We start from the raw sequence: 19,890 nt of genomic DNA on the forward strand, positions 1-19,890 counted from the left end.
GGTCACGTACAGCCTTGAAAACCAATCTGATTCAGAAGCATTCAAAATAGGGATACACTGACACAGCCATTTTCCATTTGCTCTGGCATATTGTTCCACATACATTTGGACTTCTGCTTAGGCTGGAAATAGGCAGGCCCAAATATATGCAAACATCTGCCACCTAAAATTCATCTCTTAATATGAGAGCACTGGAATCAGCGCTTTATGGCTTATTCTGTGCCAACATAGATTAATGAACCATTAGTTTGTAAAGTAAACAAACTCCTCTCACTACACTTGGGAATTTGCACAGTATTTTAATACAAACCACCAAATTATTTCACATTTCTACCATTTAATATGTTAGCGCTTATAAATGCAGACCTTTTTTGTTCCTTTGTGCAGAGCCAGGCCATGAGGATTGTGAGGACAGTGGGTCAGGCATTTGAGGTCTGCCACAAGCTCAGTCTCCAGCACACCCAGCAGAACGCCGATGGCCAGGAGGACGGAGACAGCCAAAAGACCTGCACAGACTCTGGAGTGCAAGGTAGTCTTTCCACCAGAAAGTAAAAATATTTGCTATGCATTCTTTCCATGCCTACCTTGAGTCACTGGTGCAAGGCAGGAACAGGGCATCACCGGTCAGCGCGCACGCACATGCACACAAAGATACATTGGAATAGCAAATATACCTACCAGCCTGTGTTTTGGGATGGTGGGAGGAAACCCACAAATACAAGGGGAAAACACTCCAAATTCCATGTGGAGGGGTTTAAGTCAACAACTCTCACACTACCTGTTGTTTCACTTTGCCACCTACTATTAGACTGTATTACTTAATACAGTCATACTCCAGAAGTGTGGGAACAGAGCGTTATAGAATCCTTACCAGTTTCAAAGTGTTCTCTTCATATAAAGGTTTCCTTATTGTAATACGTTGTGCTGAAGTTTAGATTTGATCATATTTTTTGTTGTAACCGTGAATTTGTGTGTTAAAAATTTATTCAGCTGTTTATTTAAATATTTTCCTCCCTCTAGACATATTGCTGTTGGATCTGAATTGGGATGGAACTTAGGCTGCTGACTTTATCTATGATTTTAATGGTTTTTGTGAAACCAAACAGACTACAGTCCACAGTGTAGCACTGGGTGCTAATTTATCATTTGACTCTATATCAGTAATATCACTGCATTTTGTTAGTATAAGGGACATATCTGAAATAACACATTTCTTGTAGGCTTAGCCCATGTGTTGAGTCTTTCAGAATTACTAGATTAGACTGTTGTAATATATGTGGAACCCCACTGTCCTCAGAAATGATCATTAAATCATCATATTGCTTAGGCATTGGTGACAATTTATCTGAAACCAGCTCTAGGGCGGTTGAAAGAAAATTCTAAGAAGTATATTAGGTTTCTAGACATGAATTTGTCACCTGTTCACTTAAGCCCTGCCATAAATGTACAGGTTATAAATGTAAAATTTATTTCCCCACACGTCTAAATTAAATATATTCATAGGCTCTTTAAGGTGAGTTTTTTCTTTTATTTAATTTTATTTATTTTATGTCAGTTTGCTGTGTAGTTTTAGATTTAACAGCATGAAATATGTTTGAGGGGAACACTGTGTACTTGGAACCAGTTTCTGCGCATCACGCCTTTGATGGGTGCCATTGTAAATCTTGTGACGATCAGTGGTGAGAGGCTGATGTTTTTTCCTGCTCCTCAAGCCGTGAGTTCAGGCTGATTATCCTCCTCCGTGCTCCTTGCTCCCTATAGAGATTCATCCTTTTGAAATGCAGATGAGCGCCGTCTCACCCACGCGCTACTGCTCCGCCATGAGGGTCCCCCAGCCCCGACGCCACTACTCCAACCACATTCACATGAACTCGACTCACTCTGGTTAGCACGAGCCCCGGCACAATGTCAGCACAGCCGCTTAGGGGACTAATTGTCAGAGCCTTCATTGAATCGTACTGGGAACTACTAGTTAAAATGCCAATACCATCACACTGGGCTTTAATAACCCCTCCAGCTATTGCCTCAGGCCTTATGTTGGCGTGCTTAAAGAAGCTTCACTTTTCATCAACATCTTCCCACCATCTCCATGCATGCAGACTTAATTGTTACAAAAGTATATTGGAATTAATATTCCAGAAAAATGCAAATGGCTCCTGTTTGCAGATCGTGAGCTGACTGGAGCTGAGAAGACGGTAGCAGAGGAGACAGACATTGATGCAGAAGAGCTGCCTCTTCCTGACAGCACAGTGGATGAATTCAGCCGCGGGGTGACTGACCTGGATGCTGCTAAAAAGGAGGATGCCGTCACGAAAGACAAGGAGGTAAGCATGTTCAGCACTTGGCCATGTTAATTATTAACCCCCAGGGGTCCCCAATTACTTCTTGTCAAGGGCTGCATTCAGCACACACCACAAAGTAAAGGGCAAGTGTATCTTTGTGATTCATTATTAGATTCAGTCATTTAATTTTAATTGAAGCTAAACATATGCACGCATTCAAAGATCTGCCATAACATTATGACCACCTTCTTGTTTCTACATTTATTGTCTATTCTCTCAGCTCCACTCACCACATAGCGGTACTGCTGGAGTTCTACATGCCTTTTAAAGCCTGCTTCTAACTCCTGCATTAAACTCATCGGACTTCGGTTCCCTGAGTATATTTGTCAGGGTGTGCACAGAGCAAAATTTAGCAAGTAGTTACAAGCTAATTGATGTATTGCAGAATGCTGCAATAGCCATATATATATTATGCATTCCATTAATATTTCTTCATATTTCATAGCAGTTCTGGATAAAAACCTTAGATTTATAACTGAAAATGGAGCTACAGTTTAAGAAGGTTAAGAAGTCTTACAGATTGACAGTAGCAAGCTGTAAAATGCAAACAAACAAGCACACCAAACACAAGCTGATGTGATACACATTAGCTTAACCTTTGACTGACAGTGTTGCCCTTAGTACATTCTGTAATAAGGCAATGACCCCAGTTTGCTGAAAGGTTTGCCTCAAGCATAATTCCACCTTAATAAGGGTTTGAGCATTCAGAGGGAATAACAAGAGACCATGACCTTGAAAGAGCACATCTGACAAGCAGACTGTTTTAGCATTAGTATGTGTAACCTATTGACTGTAGAGTGCCGGCTAAGTGCACAACTGCTGTACGCCTGTAAATGTGATGCTGTGTGAGCCTGTGTGGAAAAGTATATAGCGTGATTTTCTGAGTATAATGCTTTTCTGGACATAGCACCATGTTTGGAAGTGATAAGATGCGGATGAGACCAATTCCAGTTAAAAACACATTTCATTTCTGGAATAGTATTCAACAGCTATTGAAATTGCTGATGCTCTGCGTTCCATAGATGTACTTGTGTCAGATAATATTCTGTTAGTTTGCATAGGACAATAACCTCAATGTGCTCCAATTACTCAGTCCTCCTTTCATGGCCTGTGTGTCCTATTGCACGAGTGCTGATTAATTGCAAATGGGGTGAAGCTTGCACTCAGCTCTTCTGAGATGTTCATCCATATCTACATCATATTCAGTTCTGAAATTCATGCAACTTACAGAACTTTTTCTTTTTTTAAAGCCTGATATTGTGTTCAATGAAACACCCACATAACATGGTTTCACTGTGGATTTGCATGCTCACCGTCTACTTCTCTAGGTGTCATTTATTAGTGCATGAATAATGAATAATAAAATTTTCAAATAGTATCAAGCTAAAAGGCAGTAGCTGTGTAGGAGTGGGCCTGAATCACAGTTTATGCAACACCTTGGAGGATCTAACCTTCTGGGCTATCTGTTGTTTGCCACATCAGTAGTACTACTTTTCTTTATACATAGACATAAATTACTTTCCAGCTTTAACTAAGTCAGTATACCAGGTATTTTTATATAACCAGTTTAAACAACAGTCTATAACAAGAATAGATTACCCACTGTTGTTAATTTATTCATGTGGGAAATCCCTAGAGTGATACACTTCTCAAGTTCTGGACTATATGAAAATCCTCAACCTGTATTTTACAGTCAAAACAGCCTTTACATTGACATTAGGGAGGTCTTGGTCTTGTGAAAAAGATATAATTTAATGTATGAAGATGTGATGTCAAATCGAGGTGCACACATGTTATGATGCGTATTCATGACTAGACACAAATTAATTCATATGCTTTGGATCATGCTTATTGTGCTGATATGCTGACCAAATAAATGGCTGTGCTTATCTTACTGGACACTAGGCACAGTCTCAATCCCCTCACACAGTCAGTGATCCTTCTGTGCTCTGCTGATGTTATATCTGGTTGATCTGATACCACCTGAGACACTTTTTACTCAGTATTTATTCAGCGAGGGCCCATTCATTCATTGTCTGTAACCGCTTATCTAGTTCAGGGTTGCGTTGGGTCCAGAGCCTACCCGGAATCACTGGGCTCAAAACAGGAACACACCCTGGAGCGGGCGCCAGTCCTTCACAGGGTGTCAGTGAGGGCACAGCAATTTAGAAAAGAATTTCAATTGTTTAAAAACTTTAGATGTTGAACACAACAGCTTTCATATTATAAACCTCTGATGAAAGTAGGCCTTTGTATCGTACTTTACAAAAAAAAAAAGAAGAAGAGGAGTTTGGTGTGTTCTCCCTTTTTCCAGGTATGGTTCCACACTTGGTCTGAAAACACGTTGTTAGGTGGATTGGTGATCCAAAAGTGTCTCTAAGTCTGAGTGTGTGTCACCTGTGAAGGACTGGCACCCCCTCCAGGGTGTGTTCCCACCTTGCGTCCAGTGATTCTGGGTAGGCTCCGGAACCACTGCAATCCTGAACTGGGTAAGCGGTTACAGACAACAAATGAATGAATTTACAGAGATAGTCTATGAGTCAAATTACACAGTTTGCTTCATAAGCACATATGCTTATGCTTATGATACTTCTGCTGTTTGGATGATATTGATCAATATTCCAAGTCTGGAAAAAATATATAATATTTTAATAAGATTAAAATCTCAAAGACCATATGAATATGGTATGTGTTTGCAGGAAGTTGAAGCTTTTAGCTCTGTTCCACCCACTGGTTCCCAACTGTCAGCTGTGATGTGATTGTGGAAGATTTACCCAAATTTCCAAATAAACTGATTTAAAATGTAGAACAGTTCCAAGAAATATTAATACTGTTCTGCATCTCAAAATTTTGATGTTCATAATTTACCCTTTAATTTCAAGCCAAATAAGCAGTTATTTCTCTCATGTAATCTACTCTCTTCCTTTAATAATGAGATTTCCTATGCTGTTGTCATGGTTACTTTGATATGTTAAAAGCAAGATCTAACAAAGCAGAGAACAAGCTCTAACAAAGATTTTTATTTTGCTTGTATCACAAAGTACTCTTTAGAGCTAGCACACACATGAAATGTTATAGACCTTCATCAAATTAGTGCATTTTCAAAGTATATTTTGGCTCTCTACCAACAGTGCACTTGTACATCCAAATGAATTAAAGTTTTCTGTAGTTTTACTGCCCTTTAATGTAACAGTTTGTTTCTTCTTGGCTTTATCCTCACTGCAGTGACCAAAAAACATGTTTATATCTAAGCTAGTCCTGTTTTTAAGACCTGATTCTTATTAATATATTAAAACCTAATTCTTAAATCAGTGTAAATGAAGATGTTGGGCGTTCTGTGCTAGATTCCATAGGGATTTATTCCAGTGTAAAATCTATAAGTCCACAAATAGCTGGATATGCTCTGCTTTCTCTGTCCATCCATGTGCAGTCTAGAAAATATAGCATAACCTAGGGATTTTGGCACATCTCATTTCAAAATAAGAAGGATTGGCCACATTAACCCAAAATATAAGGTAACCTGTGACCCATTGTTGAAGTCTGAAGTTGTTGATGGCTGTTTCATTTTATATTTTTTCTTTTTATTTATTTCTCTGTGTGCGAGTGTAAAGTTTGTAATTTGTAGTCTAACAAAAATATTGAGTCTGCCCGAGTTGCCAGTTTGTGTGGGGTTCTCTTTGGTAAGCAGTATAGTTGAGCAAATAACTTTTCTTGTTTGCTTGTAGTTGTTTGTAACAGTACGTTCATGCCCCCATCTTGTTGCTTACACAGAACTGCCAGATTATCTGTAAAAAGAACAGGAAAACAAAAACAGTCGCTCTGTTTGCTTTGCATTTTGTGACTGGATCCTTCACCACTCTGAGAGAGGCTGTAGTAGTGGCATAGATCTATACAAATGTTGTTGAATTACTCATGAGGATGGATCTGTACTCACCACCAAGGGTGGTGAACATGAACCCTTAACTGCCAGCTTCACACAACCTACTGGCAAGGTCTTATCAAATATACAGAGTACATTGTGAGATTTAAAATGTCCTCTGCGCATACCTAGTGATTTCCAGACTGTCAGGCAATATGAAAAGCAAAATTTAATGTCAAGAAACAGCCCCTTTAATCACAGGGGGCTGGTATTCTAAGGTTACAAGATGGAACCAGAACTGAAAAGATGTGCATTTTAAAACCCTTAAAAAGAACCTGAGGTCTTGAACCTGGCCTAGTCTAATGCTCTGCCATTTTAAAATTTCTATTATAATTGTCCTTTTGCTCAATTGTAGTCAAACTGCAAGTCCAGATCAAGCAGGTTCTGAAATGGAGCAGCAAGTTTAAGTATACAAACTTATAAAAAGGTTCAATCAAACCATTTGTTATGAGTGCAAATAATGCATGAGTAATATTGTTAGATGCAAAGCAGATCAGACATTCTTTGAAATACACTTTTTGGAGCTTGTTTAGAATCTCTTTCTATTTAAAAAGGAAGCATTTCAGCACATAATTCAAGTTTAAAGGAACACTATTTTATTATTATTATTTTTTTTATTTATTTTTTTTTGCCTCAAAATTGCAGCTTCAAAATTAATGTGATTATTCACTGACCTGTAATAAGAATCGAGCCGCTGTCGTTGGTACTCTCGGGTCATTACTGCAGAAACTGCACTATGCAATTTATGGTAGGAAAATCTTATAAATCTCAATGAAAGAAGCATGTGCTTTGTGGTGTGGTGTTAGACAACATTAGGAATATTGATCATAATTTCTAGCACTTCTTGTGGATTATTTATGAAGGGTTGAATTCAGCTTTTGTGTTCATGTAATCTTGATTAGACCCAGCATGTGATCTTTTAATTCTCACCAGATTTTCAGTGCTAACTACAATGGAAGCCAGAAAAATATTAGACCATGTCATTAAATGATCAAAAGGAGTGTGGACATGAATCATGATAGGGTGATTATGCGATTGGAATTCTTGATTAAAACCAATTATATTCATTCAGCTGTTGAAATTGAAATATATTGGTGCAATCTTAGCTCAATTAAATAAGAGCAAGGAGCACATTTAGCTTTGTGTAAGGAACTTTGTGCATGTGTACTTGACTTAAGACTCTGCTGGAGGGTTTAAGGCTACTTGAGTGCATATGTCCTCAGTGTATTTCCTGCTGTTATCTCTCAGTGGCAAACACCAGCACACAGGTTTGTATAATATTAGTTTTCAGTCAGTAAGCTCTTAAATGAATCACCTTTCAAGTGCCCAGAGTCTACTTTTTGTATTTTTGCTGTATAAACAATGTTTTTGAGACAAGTCAATGTGTATGAGGAGGAAAGGCAACAGAATGCATGAAAGTCACCTGTATCGACATGGCTTGTGTATCTGTTTATTTCACATATGTGCTTTGGCCTGATGTTCTGATATAGTACAATAGAGAGAGAGAAAAAGATACAGACAATGGAAACAAGTGCCACCTTCATTGTAGGCTCTCAGGCACACACCTGTCCTTGATCTTTTTCGCACCAAGGCATCCGTTGGAACAGAAACTGAGTCATCTTTGTCCAGTGGCTGGAGATCGCTAAATATAGGTGGTCACAAAAAGATGTACCGCTCCCCACACTAGACTTTGATTGTCTTCCTCGACTGAATAGAAATAGACAGTATTTGACATTTTGCTGCTAGGGATCTTTTTCAAAATTATGTAAAAGTTCTTTTGTTTTCACATTTCTCTAAGACTGAGATGTGAACCACATTTCAAAGGAATGTGTAATTATTCCAAGCATGATAGGCCGATACGGAGCCACCTCCATGCTAATGTGCCACAATGACATTTAACGTTAATGTGAATTCAAGGAAGGCTGTAGAATTGTCTGCCTTTTCATGGGGCTTTTAATCTATTGAGTGTTAAGCTACTTAATATCAAAGGCTTCTAGCTTTCCCCAGTTTTATCAATGACGAGTGAATCTTTTGGTCCTTGCTTTGGCTTTAAAGAGGTTAATCATGGTGCTGTGCTATTATACGCTGTGAAGGAAAAGGGGTGTGGATGTATTCAGACACACAAATAGGCTGGTTTTATGACTTAAGGGCCATTCTTTTATAAAAACAAACAAAAAAAAAAATCATTTTTCAGGATTTGTTTTAATCGCACAAGTGCTCTATTGTGCTAGGTGACAAGTAGTTTGACACCCCTTATAATTAGTGAATTCAACAGTGTGCTAGTAAATAAATAGAATTTGTGCCTACATATATACATTTTGGAAAGAGATGTTTAGAACCTGACTTTGTGTGATCTATTTAAAATTCCATAAAATAAATTGGGACACTCTGGAGCTGCTGCACATGGGCCTAAAGTTACCATGCTTAATGTCAAGTTTGGGCTAGAGGGGTATAAACCCCTGTGGTGAAAGTGGAGAACAGGGACATTGTTCACTGGAATGATTCATCATGTTGAAGAATGATAAGTTGGAGTGGCATTTATAATTCAGAACTAATCGTCCAACATCAGTACTCGACTTCATGTTCTCTTAGCAGAAAGCCATCAAATTTTCAAAGCAATGTCACCATACTTATAGTATTGTATTTTGCTCTGTTCTGTGGGTGTCCACCAATAATGAACTTTAATGTTAAAGTTGAGAGGCATTGTGTCTCGGAATGTTTTTGTTGCTCCGTTAATCCACAGGGCAACAATAAATGAAAACAACACAACAGTCATTATGGAAAGTTCATATACTGCCTTCATAGCAGCTAATCTTACAGTTCAATTAGCTGTCCATAACATAAACATCACGTCCAACATATGTTTTGATTTTCTGTTTGTGTGAGCTGTCTTATACAGTACAGACTGATATAAATACAAATAAAAATACATAGTTCCTTTATTTTAATGGAACAAATCCTCTGACTCAAGCTGGTGATATCACCGTAATGCTTCAGTTTTCTGGAGATAAACATGCAGCAACGTCACTGTACTGTTGCCTTACATAAATGTTTAAAAACCTTTTGTCCTTTAAAACTGCTCAGCTGTATTTTCCCATTGCTAACCCGGTTCATGGTTTCCTGAGAGCCCACCTCATTGTATGTAAGGGCTTCTGGGAAGTGGAAAAAATTGCTGAACAGTGGTGTTACTAAGAGGTTGAGTCACTTAAAACCACCCCACCTTTATAAAATACAGCACGTCACATCACTTCCTGTCTGCTGCCCCATTGTTTTCTATTCAATTCAGAACAGGGAGATAGAAGGCTACCTCTGCCCTTTTGCTTTAGTACAAATCTGTTTGCAGAAGGGAAAGAGCTATAACAAAAATGAAAATGAGAAATACTATTGTCCAAAGCTATCACTGTAATTCAGTTAAATTAGTATTGATAAGTATTTATCTTGTTTATCTTATTAAATGGAGCCCAAAGGATACATCTGTTTATGTGCAGTTGTTGCCACAAAATATATATTTTCAGTTTAGTATTTTCAAATCCATTTTTGTCTTTTGACGAAAAATTATTTGGAATTTGAAGCATGAAAAGATTAGCATGGTTCATGGCTATTCAGCTATGTACCCTTATTATTTGATCTATGGTTAAAACCATTATTTGATATGAGGGGGGTTGAATAGGTTTCGTACAACATACTTTCTATTTAGGAAATAAATTAAGCTTAAAATACTGTAAGAAGGCAGATGGCTAGATCTAAAACTTTTCGAAGGGTACTCCTCAGCAACTAGGTTTGCACTGGTCAATTCACCTACTCAAAGAAAGAGGCAGCATCCATTACCTAATGTTTTGAACACCTATAATATCCCTTAAACCTTTTGAATAATGAAACATTTTCAAGTGCATTTCCCTGCATGCTGCTAACTGTGTTGCATTTTTAAAATTGTTTTGGTGTTTGATAAAAAACAAACACAGAATAAGTCAGAAAGCATAATCCTAAAGTATTTAATTGAATAGATAATAGCTATGGAAACGGCATATTTGTATAATAGTGACAACCTTTGTGTTGTCCATCTCTTTCTCCCTTTTATTCTTCACACAGTCACAGATGATCACTGCCATATGGGAGTCTTTGCAAAAAAAATAAAAATAAATAAAAGGATGTTCCAGGCTACGCCAGCCAAGGACGTTTATGAACTATTCTGGACTAAATAGTCTGGGTGTATAGAAAGCAAACAGCTGTTTAGACAAGTGACCCAAAGCAGAGTGACAGAATGCATCAGTGGCTTGTCTAGCGAGACTGATGCACTATATGACAGAGGACATTGAAGACTGCCCTTTTTATACTTTCTCCTCAAAGGCAAAAAAAGCTTCACTACAGAATGCACAGTTTATACCTGCAGAATAGCATACTAGCAGCACTGATTTTGTAAAATTACACTGTCACAGGTTTTGCTGCTAGCTTTCTTAGAAGCCTTTTTTAATGGCCCTATAGTTTGTAGTAGTACTGAATGTGTTTGGGCATTAGGAAACTGAATGTCTAAATGCAATGTGCTTCAAATGTAGAATATCATTATTTGATCCAGGAGTTCATTTGTATAATGACTATTCTACCCAAGAATAAACTGTTATCAGTTGTTTTACCAATTTCCTTTGAGAACTGCTTGTTGACTTTGTACAGAATTAAAAAAATTAAATAAAAAATCTCTAGTACTAAGTGTAATATTCTTGCTTTCTCAAGGCTTGCAGAGATACTTTGGCAACACTGATTTGGTGTTCTTTCATTTAAAATCAATCAGTGTGTTTTGGCTATGAATAATTCATTTAAAACCACCATTCAAATGAGATTACAGATTAAAATTACAGGAAATTATAGGAGACTCATATAAATGGCGCTAAAGTGGTCATTATTCCTGACATGGATAATAACTATCAATGTAGAGCTATTTCTGAGATTTATAGAGGTTTATAGGACTGCAGGATAAGCGTTCTGCTATTTCGCGCTGTTAGGAAGACAGTATGAGTATTTCATATTTTAAATAGCTAGTGTAACCATCCTTCAGTTGGTCATATCCCCAGAAGATAAATATTTCAATATATAGTGTTAATTATGTGGTGTTTGTCAGTCCCTTGTTAATATAAACCATTTGTCACAACCTTTTCAGATATAACTTGCCCTAGCTTGTGCATTCCATTGATCTGCGTTACACAGATCATGTACCGTATGCAAGGATAAACTTGATTAGCAGCTCATTTGAATGAACTTTACCAAAAAAATCAATGGTCACCAACATGATAGCTGGCAGCCAGTGGCTAAGGACAGCCTCTAAGGACAAAATCTCACATTAACTGAAGAGCAGAGAGCTATCATTCATTTTTCTCCCCGCTACTACTCTGACACTACTAACTGAACTAGCTAAGTGGAAAAACAATGCTGGATTTTGTAGAAAAAAAACAGAAAAGTTTTTCCCAGTGTGTCTGTGTTCTTCATGCGTTTCCTGTTCTTGTACACTTGTGAGTTGTGGTTTAAATTGATAAATATAGTTCCTCAGTAACTTGACCCACTTCCCTACAATATAAAGATCCTTTTATATTAACTGATGTCCTGCTGTTGCTCTCACACTCTCTCAATTCATTTTGTACATCTCTAATTTGGTATTTCTGTCTTATGCCATCTATCTTTTTCCCTAATGTTTCCTTCTCCTTGTGAAGTCAGAAATGCCCTGTAAACATTGTGGACTTCATTAAAAACTCAGACTAGAGGCAAGGAGACCGCAAATGTGAAATCTAGAATTGTAGGCTCTTTTATGCATGGCCTATTGAGTAATGCTGCTGCTTCAGTGAGGGAGTGGAGTCTGGTCAGGCTAACGGACCTTACCATATCTTACCTCATTACCCTCTGACCACTACTGATAGTGCTGTCCACTGCCCAACCTGCCACAGGCCCCCATGAACGTTACTGATGCTAGAGATAAATGCTGCTGTAGTAACCTGTTATTACCTTCATTATTTCTCCTCACAGACTTGGAGTTAAAGACCATTCAAGCAAAAAGAAATGTATTCTCGCAGTGTATAGGAAAACATATTGGAGGTTATAAAGGAACACATGGTAGCAGAGAGGACCTTGGCCAGTCTGTACCTAAAATCTTAAAATACACCCACCCCCAATTTTTACTTTGACACATTGCCTACATTACTGATGTTTGTTTGTTTGTTTAAATGTATGATATATATTTTAAATATTTATATATTTTTCTGTTTTCAGTGATCTAAAAATGCCTTTAAAAATGTAATTTTGTCCAGTAGCTATCATTAACAAAATGTTAATTTTCACTAGAATCTCTATGAAAATCATTGTATTATGGTAGCTCAAATTTGACTAAAGTTTGCAGTCGTGCCAGCAGGGGCGTAGCGCCAAGCAGTGCCAATGCGCCCCCCTCAACCACTTCCTGAGTGTTCCTCAAATTTCATATGACCATTTGCATCATAACTGTGGCATTTTATTTTTCTTATGGATGTGACAAGCAAGTCAACATTGGATGGAATTGCCTCTTATTCTAATTAGGCTATAGCTAAAAATAACAAACACAGAGCATGACTTTAGTGCTGCTAAACACATTAGCTACAGTATAAGTGTATGCAAACAAAAATTTATTTCGAGTTGACCTCAGATTACAGATAAGGCATCATGCTATTTTTAATTTTATTTTATGCAGATTTTAGCACTGACAATCGCGGTGGTATTGAAGCATTCATTTAATGTAGGCTTTCACATTTGGGCTCATCTTTCTTGGGAAATAAGTTTGTTAGCAGTTACTCCCTCATTTCTTTATTTTTTCCTTCTTCTTTCCTGCCTCTCTTTTCTTTTCTGAAAACCAGATTTAGCTTTCTTGGACATCATCTTCCATAGCACGAATACAACGCGCACAGCTGCTTCAGCAGAATGAACGCTAAGTTAACTGTGCCTAGTTAAAAAGCCAGGTGAAGGCGGACTAAACCTTTTGGTACAAGGGGTGAGGATGCCTCCATCAGTTACCCGATTTATTTACCCAAAACTCTACATTTACCATTTATTGTGATCTTTAAATTATATTAATATTTAAAGGAAAATAAAATTCCAGTCTCACTTTTCACCCCACTAAGACACCCCTGCATACCAGATTTACTACTTCACGCAGTTCTGCATAAACGGGCATATGTGAATTATGCAGACATAGATGTAAAAAAAAAAAAAGATTATTTTTCAATGGAATTTAACTTTGTTAGGCTTAAACTGTATCTATACTTTGTGTCTTCTGAACCACATTACTGGTCTAAATTGGAGCACTCCTCACTCCTGACTTTCAAGTCCTGATGAAAGTGATGATCAGGTGCTCAGATTCAGCCTTCTGTAAACACCTTGTTCTAGCATGTCCTTTACCCTCCAAGCTTGGTTTGTGACAGTAGAATTTTGGCTATAGACATTCAGGTGCTCTCTTGCACACTTTCACTGGTCATCTATCACTCTCTGCCTCTTACTCTAGCCAACTGTACAGCTGAGGTTTTCTTGCTGCCTTTTAGTAACTACAAGATAACAAATACATCTGTGTAGAGCTGTGCAAGTTGACAAGCAAGCCCATCTTTTCTCCTGGTCCATGAGTCAGCAGAGTTCTCAGCCTCTGGGTTATAGGACTGGAAAATATTTTTTTTCTTCTGGCGGTGAGATGTACATATATACATACATACAGCAACTGGTTAGGTCTTGGCAATGTCTAGTAGCTGGAATATAGTGATGTCTACAAAATGATGGAAAAAGACGGTGAAGAAGTGGGTAACTTGATCTTGATCAACACTAGATCAAAGACAGTCAAGTTATCACAAAAAAATCTCTCGCCCTCAATTATATTAATTTAATAAAATAATTTAACCCTTAGGTGACCACCATATATCTAGATGGTGTTAGGAGACGTCTAGTTCTGTTTTCATTGATCAGTTTATGGCACTGGTTTTGCAGGCTCATGCTGTAGATATGAGGGAAAAGTCGCAAAATCTCACCAAGTCATATGTGGGAGCAGGTGTTATTTACAATGTAGTGTTCTGTAGGGCTGCCCAAATAAACAGCTGTCAAGTAGTACTCTCTTGCAAAAATGCCAGCCTCATCAACATGCTAACCCAGGCCCCAGCCAGCTTTTGTTTCGCCTGCGTTAATCCTAGCAGGAATATGAGGAATGGCAGCAAGTCTGCAGAGCCGCAGCTTTTAGCAGCACGCTCTGGAGGGAGCAGAAGATTAGAGCAGGTGTGCTTGTGTGAATATTAGGTCTCACACCTTGAAACGTGGAGTCATCTGTCATGTGTATAGGAGCACGAGACACTTCTCTAATAGAATGCTTTGCATAAGCAGCCTAGCTCAGCATTGTGTTGTTATGACAAACTTAAGCCTTTTGAATACTTAGACTAAGCGTTTAGGACCTGATGAGCGTAAGTGAGAAGACGGAGTGCGGAATGTGACCGGATGCAAATGCAATGTGCTGTAACCTTGCATCTGACACGTTCAGTCTTCTAAGGCTGTAGCTAATGACAAACTGCACATAGGGCCTACTCCTTGTTCTTCACATGTGAGGTGCAGTGAAATAAGGAGAAATGATGGCTACTGAGCCATCAACAACTTAAAAAATATAAATAAAATTCTAGTGTAGGAAAATTCTTGAATGTTGCATCCAAGCCAAGAACTTATTTTGGATCATTTATAACTGCTTACTGATTATTAAAGGGGAATTACACGTTTATTTATTTTTTTTAATGATTCAGTTGAAAATATATAACTATGGTTGTGTGAATTGCTTCATTCCACAGAAGCCTATTCAGAGATCTTCTGATATGGCGATTAGGAACCAGATGTCCGAAGAGTTTAATGCCTATAAAAGCTATGTCGTTTAAAAGTGATACGTGAAATGGTGACAAATAAATAACCTGATGTGAGAGTTTATGGAGGTTCTTTCTTTCTCAGATAAGCCTTTTGGCCTAATATAAATATTTATAGCAGTGGGTTACATGCAGTGGAATTGTATCCAACATATCCTGATTCAGAAGATGCTAGTTTAGAACTGAGTAAAAACCTCCACTCTAGTTGCTTCGCTTATCTTTGATAGTGTTTCAGCAATTTTGCTCTTCTTATCAATGACAGGATTTTCCACTTGCAATTTTGGTATACATCATTCAAACTGAGCAGAGCAGAGAATGTAAAGAACTTGTTTCTTAGCTGGTACAATGTGTGCCTTGTCTCCCTCACCCAAACACACTCTGCTTTCAGCAGGTTAATATATGAATGCTGCCATTACTATAATTTCATCTTGGGCGTTCTGGGAAAGTAAACAATTCAATCTTTGGGGAGACTGTGGCCAGTTGGTCACAGTCACAGTGTCCAGTACTGGCTGTGCCTCTTCTCTGTATTCTCGTAGAACTCAGAGCCACTGCTCTAATTAATGTCACTGTCTCACAATGGCTTAGAGCTGAGATGACAACAGTGTTGTTCCTTGGCACAACATTGCTGCAGTCTCAAAACAGCACACATCTAGATACATTATGTGTCTAGGTAATGACAGTAGCACTTCTTACTTATACCAAAAAACATGTTAAGACCAAGTCTGTCTGATGATTCAAAAATAAATTGTGCTTAATTGCCCTATTTTTGTAATTAATCATGTTTTAGTTTGAAATTATCCCATTTGTCCTATTTGCTTAAATCTGACCTCAAAAAAAGGATTATTCCGATTATTCCTAAGTAGTCTATTTTCTTGTAGATATGAGTGAAAAAATTAGCTTAATTAGAATTTATTTATTGCTTTCTGTAATTTAGTTACATTTTTTGTTGTGTGTATGAAGGGTTTACAGGATCTTAAGTTATATTCCATAGGGAAAATGCAGTTACCGGGTTTCATCAGCCATGTTTATTGAGAGAAACAGAAACTACAGGTTTTATTAAATTCCTTCATATGTAAAGTGTTGGCTCTTTCCAGTGTGTCATTTTTAGATTAATGCTTATTATTGATTATTGAGTACAGTCCAGGGTTTCCTGCTAAGGGCACCCTCCAATACAATTGTCAGTTGTACTGACGTTGTCTCTCAGTACTGTGTTTAGAGTGGGCGATTAGAGTGGAGGATATATTTCATGAAATCTTACCAGAAATGGGGAGGCATTGAGGCATGATCCTACAGCACACAAAATGAAAGCCATAAACTACGAGTTCATAGGTTTGAACAAGAAATCAAATAATTAAACTCATGTTTACTCCCCAAAATTGACATTTTTTTAAATTTGCTATTAGCCAGTGATGTGTGGGACGTTTCCAAACACTCTTCTACAAGATTCACATAGATCTGTCTGGCGGATCCTTGGCGGTTACACTCTGTACTCCAATATAATTGTTCCCATTTCCCCATGCTGTGCTTGTCACTGATATCACATGGATGAGGAAGGACCTTCTGCAGTAGCCAGTAGGAGAGATGTGATGTTACATAAAGCTCTTAAACCAGTTAAATACAAATACTCCTGACATGTGCAGGAGCCAATGACAAAAAAATAAAATAAAAAAGAAAACAATCCAAAGTGAAAGGTGTAAATTTGTAAAGCAGATGTGCAGATGTTGCACCAGACAGATGACTGGGAGCTATAAAACCTGGGCAATATATAGGCTATGTTTAAATGTGAATATTTTCTCCACTCCTATTTCATTCATTACGATTATTGATTCAGATTGAGGTGTTTAAATGCACACTCCACTTACCAATCTGATTAAAATGGTGTGCCACAAGTAATCCGAGTCTAGATGATATATATGTGCAGAGTAACACTTGGTATACACGTTACCATGACAACAAGCCCCTGGAGGGATCCAGTCAGTATGAGTGGAGCAGCAGTGTGTTACTGGAGTTTACTGTCCTCGAGAGGAAGACGTCAGGCCTAATTCGCACAGGGACGCGCAGTCAGGCCTGCAGGGTGTCCAGGCCCTTTAAAAGCGGACAGAGAGAGAGAAACTGGTCTCATGCATGCACATCAGCCAGTGAGTGGTCTGTAAAATAAAATAAATAAATAAATAAAAAAGTTTCCCTCCTCTGGAGTTATAAAGCTTTATTTTGCCTCTGCAACTCCCCCTTCAGAGTAAAGACTGGTGGAAGAGAGGAGCACTGAAGGAATTAGAGTGGGAGCAGAATTTCTGTATGACACCAAAGTCTTTCGTGATTTTATAAGAGTTGATGAAAGACCCCCCTCCCCAAACTGCAAAACACATTGCAAATTGTATGACCCGTAGTCCAGTAATGTGTGCTGCTGTTGCCAGAATGTTTTAAAGGTGTTTACATGGCTTTTGTTTGTCTTTTTGACAGATTATTTACCCACCTCATTTAATCGGATAGAAGATGTAAGCAGAAAGAATATGTATACAATACAACATTTAAGAAAAATGTTTGATAGAATTTTTTATATTTTCCCTTAACTGTGTTAAATGCAAACATGGAAAGCACAAAATGAATACACAGGGTTTGGCTTTATGTGTAGTCCCATCCTGGTTGTAAACACTCTGCCAGATCCCTTCATTAAAGACTGATACAAGTGGCACGAACACAGTCACCTGCATGGAAGTAAAGGTGGATTAAAATCTCACCAGTGCAGTATTTCGTAACATTAACTGTCCAACACGAGTGGGAATATAGTGCTGCCCACTGATCTGAGGTGAATACAATGCTAATAACTTGTGTGTTTGCAAGCAGTAGAGGGATCTGTCTGGAGCTTTAGCCTGCAAACTAATTTAGCGGTAAGAGATTTTTAAAAATATCTACACCTGACCTTACATTAGAGGCCACCATACAGTGCTACATGCTAAATAATATCTTTAAAGTGTTTATAACAGGCAAGTTAAGTACAGTGGAGTGCTTGTGAGTTTTCAGTGTGTCAGATTTTAATTATCTGGGCAGGGAAATCAAAATGTAAATTTATTCTAATTAAATATTTCCTTGTGGATTTGAGGAATTTGCATACTGTGCATGTATATGTATTATGTATTATGATAAATATTTGAATATTGAAAATAGTAGCAAAATAGTAAAACATTAGAAACATTGTCTTCACTCTTCACTTTTATGTATTTATTTTTGTGGTCCCTTGTCTGCCCTAAATCCAGATATCTGGACCACCTAACTATATTTCTAATAATGATGACATCAGAAAGTCTTATGTTTGCAAAAAACTGTATATCCTTCAGTAATTAAAACTGTTTTCTGAAAGAGATGCATATTAAAAGCCTACAATGAGGCTTTTTGCCAATTAAACGCAGTATTTGGACAAGTGCGCTCCAGTCTGGAAGAAAGCAGCTTGGCAAAGCTGGAATTACAAAGGGTCAAACTTGCAAAATGGGTTAACATTTTAAAAATAAATAAATAAATAATATATAAGCATTGCCTTTAACACCACTAGTTTAAACAGATAATATGATGTAGAACAGGTAAAACAAAAGATGCATTGTATCGGTATGCCTATAAGAAGCATAAGGCTGTTTGCAAAAGATGTGAAAGAAGAATTTGTGTTCACTACTTGGACACAGAAATAGCTGTGATGGAGTGTCACAGATCCTGCTAATGAATGTAGCAGCATGCAAAGCGTCCCAGTAAAAGGAGGAAACAGTTTGTCAGTTGACAGTACTTGTGTCTGCACGGTTTGTCTCCCCAGTGCAATTATCTGCCACCAAAGAACCAGCCACCAAAACATTGCATTTACTGTTCAAAGACAAATTCTGGAGGCTATTCCTTCATGGTTTTTGATTAACTTTCTCTTACGCTGGGAGTTTTTCATTCTGTTTTTTTTCCCTCTCTGCAGCATCTTTCCTTTCAGAAAGTTTTGGAGATCTAGGTTAATTAAGTTGGCTAGGTTAGCACTTTGGCACCATTTTTTTGTTGTTGTTTTGCATCTAGGTTCTTTTGATCTTTGCATATGGGACATTTTTTCTGTGTAGTCTGTAAGATTTATGAGAGATGTTTTTAGAGAGTTAAGCAACATAAGCATGTCTTATCAGACCTGTCTGTTTAGGTGTCTTAACAGTAAATAACATTGCATTAGTATACAGGTTTATCAGGTAGATGTTATGCTTTGTGAAGTAGAGCACATGACTGCAGTTTCTTCATTAGTGCACTATTCGCCTCTGACTGCTACAGCCATTTCTGCATCTTATCTGGTTTTGAAGAAGTATCATATTGAGAGAGATTTGTTTTTAGTCCATGTATTTTTAGTTATGTTATTGATGAATAATGAGTGTTATTTTTCATAAAACATTCTATTTAACTTCTTCTGTTTTAACAGATGTCCAGGATATGACCACTAACTGAAATGTTTATAATTTACCGACTGAATGCAGTTAAAAAATATATCAGACTACATATTGAGTTTCTTTCTAGGTCACTGGTTTCTCATGTGGGGCTCCTCTTGTTGTAAATGAGAGAAGAAAATACTATTAAATTGTCTCGTCAAAGCTATGCCAGGTTTGACTTTATTGTAACAGATATATAGAAGACATATAAAATCTAAAATATGGAGGTCTGATTATAGATTGATATAGGGCAGCATGCTGGTGTGACAAGTAGTGTTACACAGCTCCAGAATTCTGGGGTTGTGTGT

General features: G+C 37.7%; 1 protein-coding gene across 2 annotated transcripts in view; it reads left to right on the plus strand.

The window, feature by feature from the left end:
* Positions 1–19,890, plus strand: part of nos1apa (nitric oxide synthase 1 (neuronal) adaptor protein a) — a 108,646-nt gene that overhangs the window by 69,287 nt on the left and 19,469 nt on the right. For both annotated transcript variants that reach the window (XM_066664173.1, XM_066664174.1), the window contains 2 exons: positions 388–529; positions 2,167–2,324. In XM_066664173.1, coding sequence (XP_066520270.1) covers positions 388–529; positions 2,167–2,324 — 300 coding nt within the window. The remainder of the gene's footprint in view (positions 1–387; positions 530–2,166; positions 2,325–19,890) is intronic.

This window comes from Hoplias malabaricus, chromosome 3, assembly GCF_029633855.1.
Source record: "Hoplias malabaricus isolate fHopMal1 chromosome 3, fHopMal1.hap1, whole genome shotgun sequence".
In the NCBI taxonomy this organism is placed as follows: domain Eukaryota; kingdom Metazoa; phylum Chordata; class Actinopteri; order Characiformes; family Erythrinidae; genus Hoplias; species Hoplias malabaricus.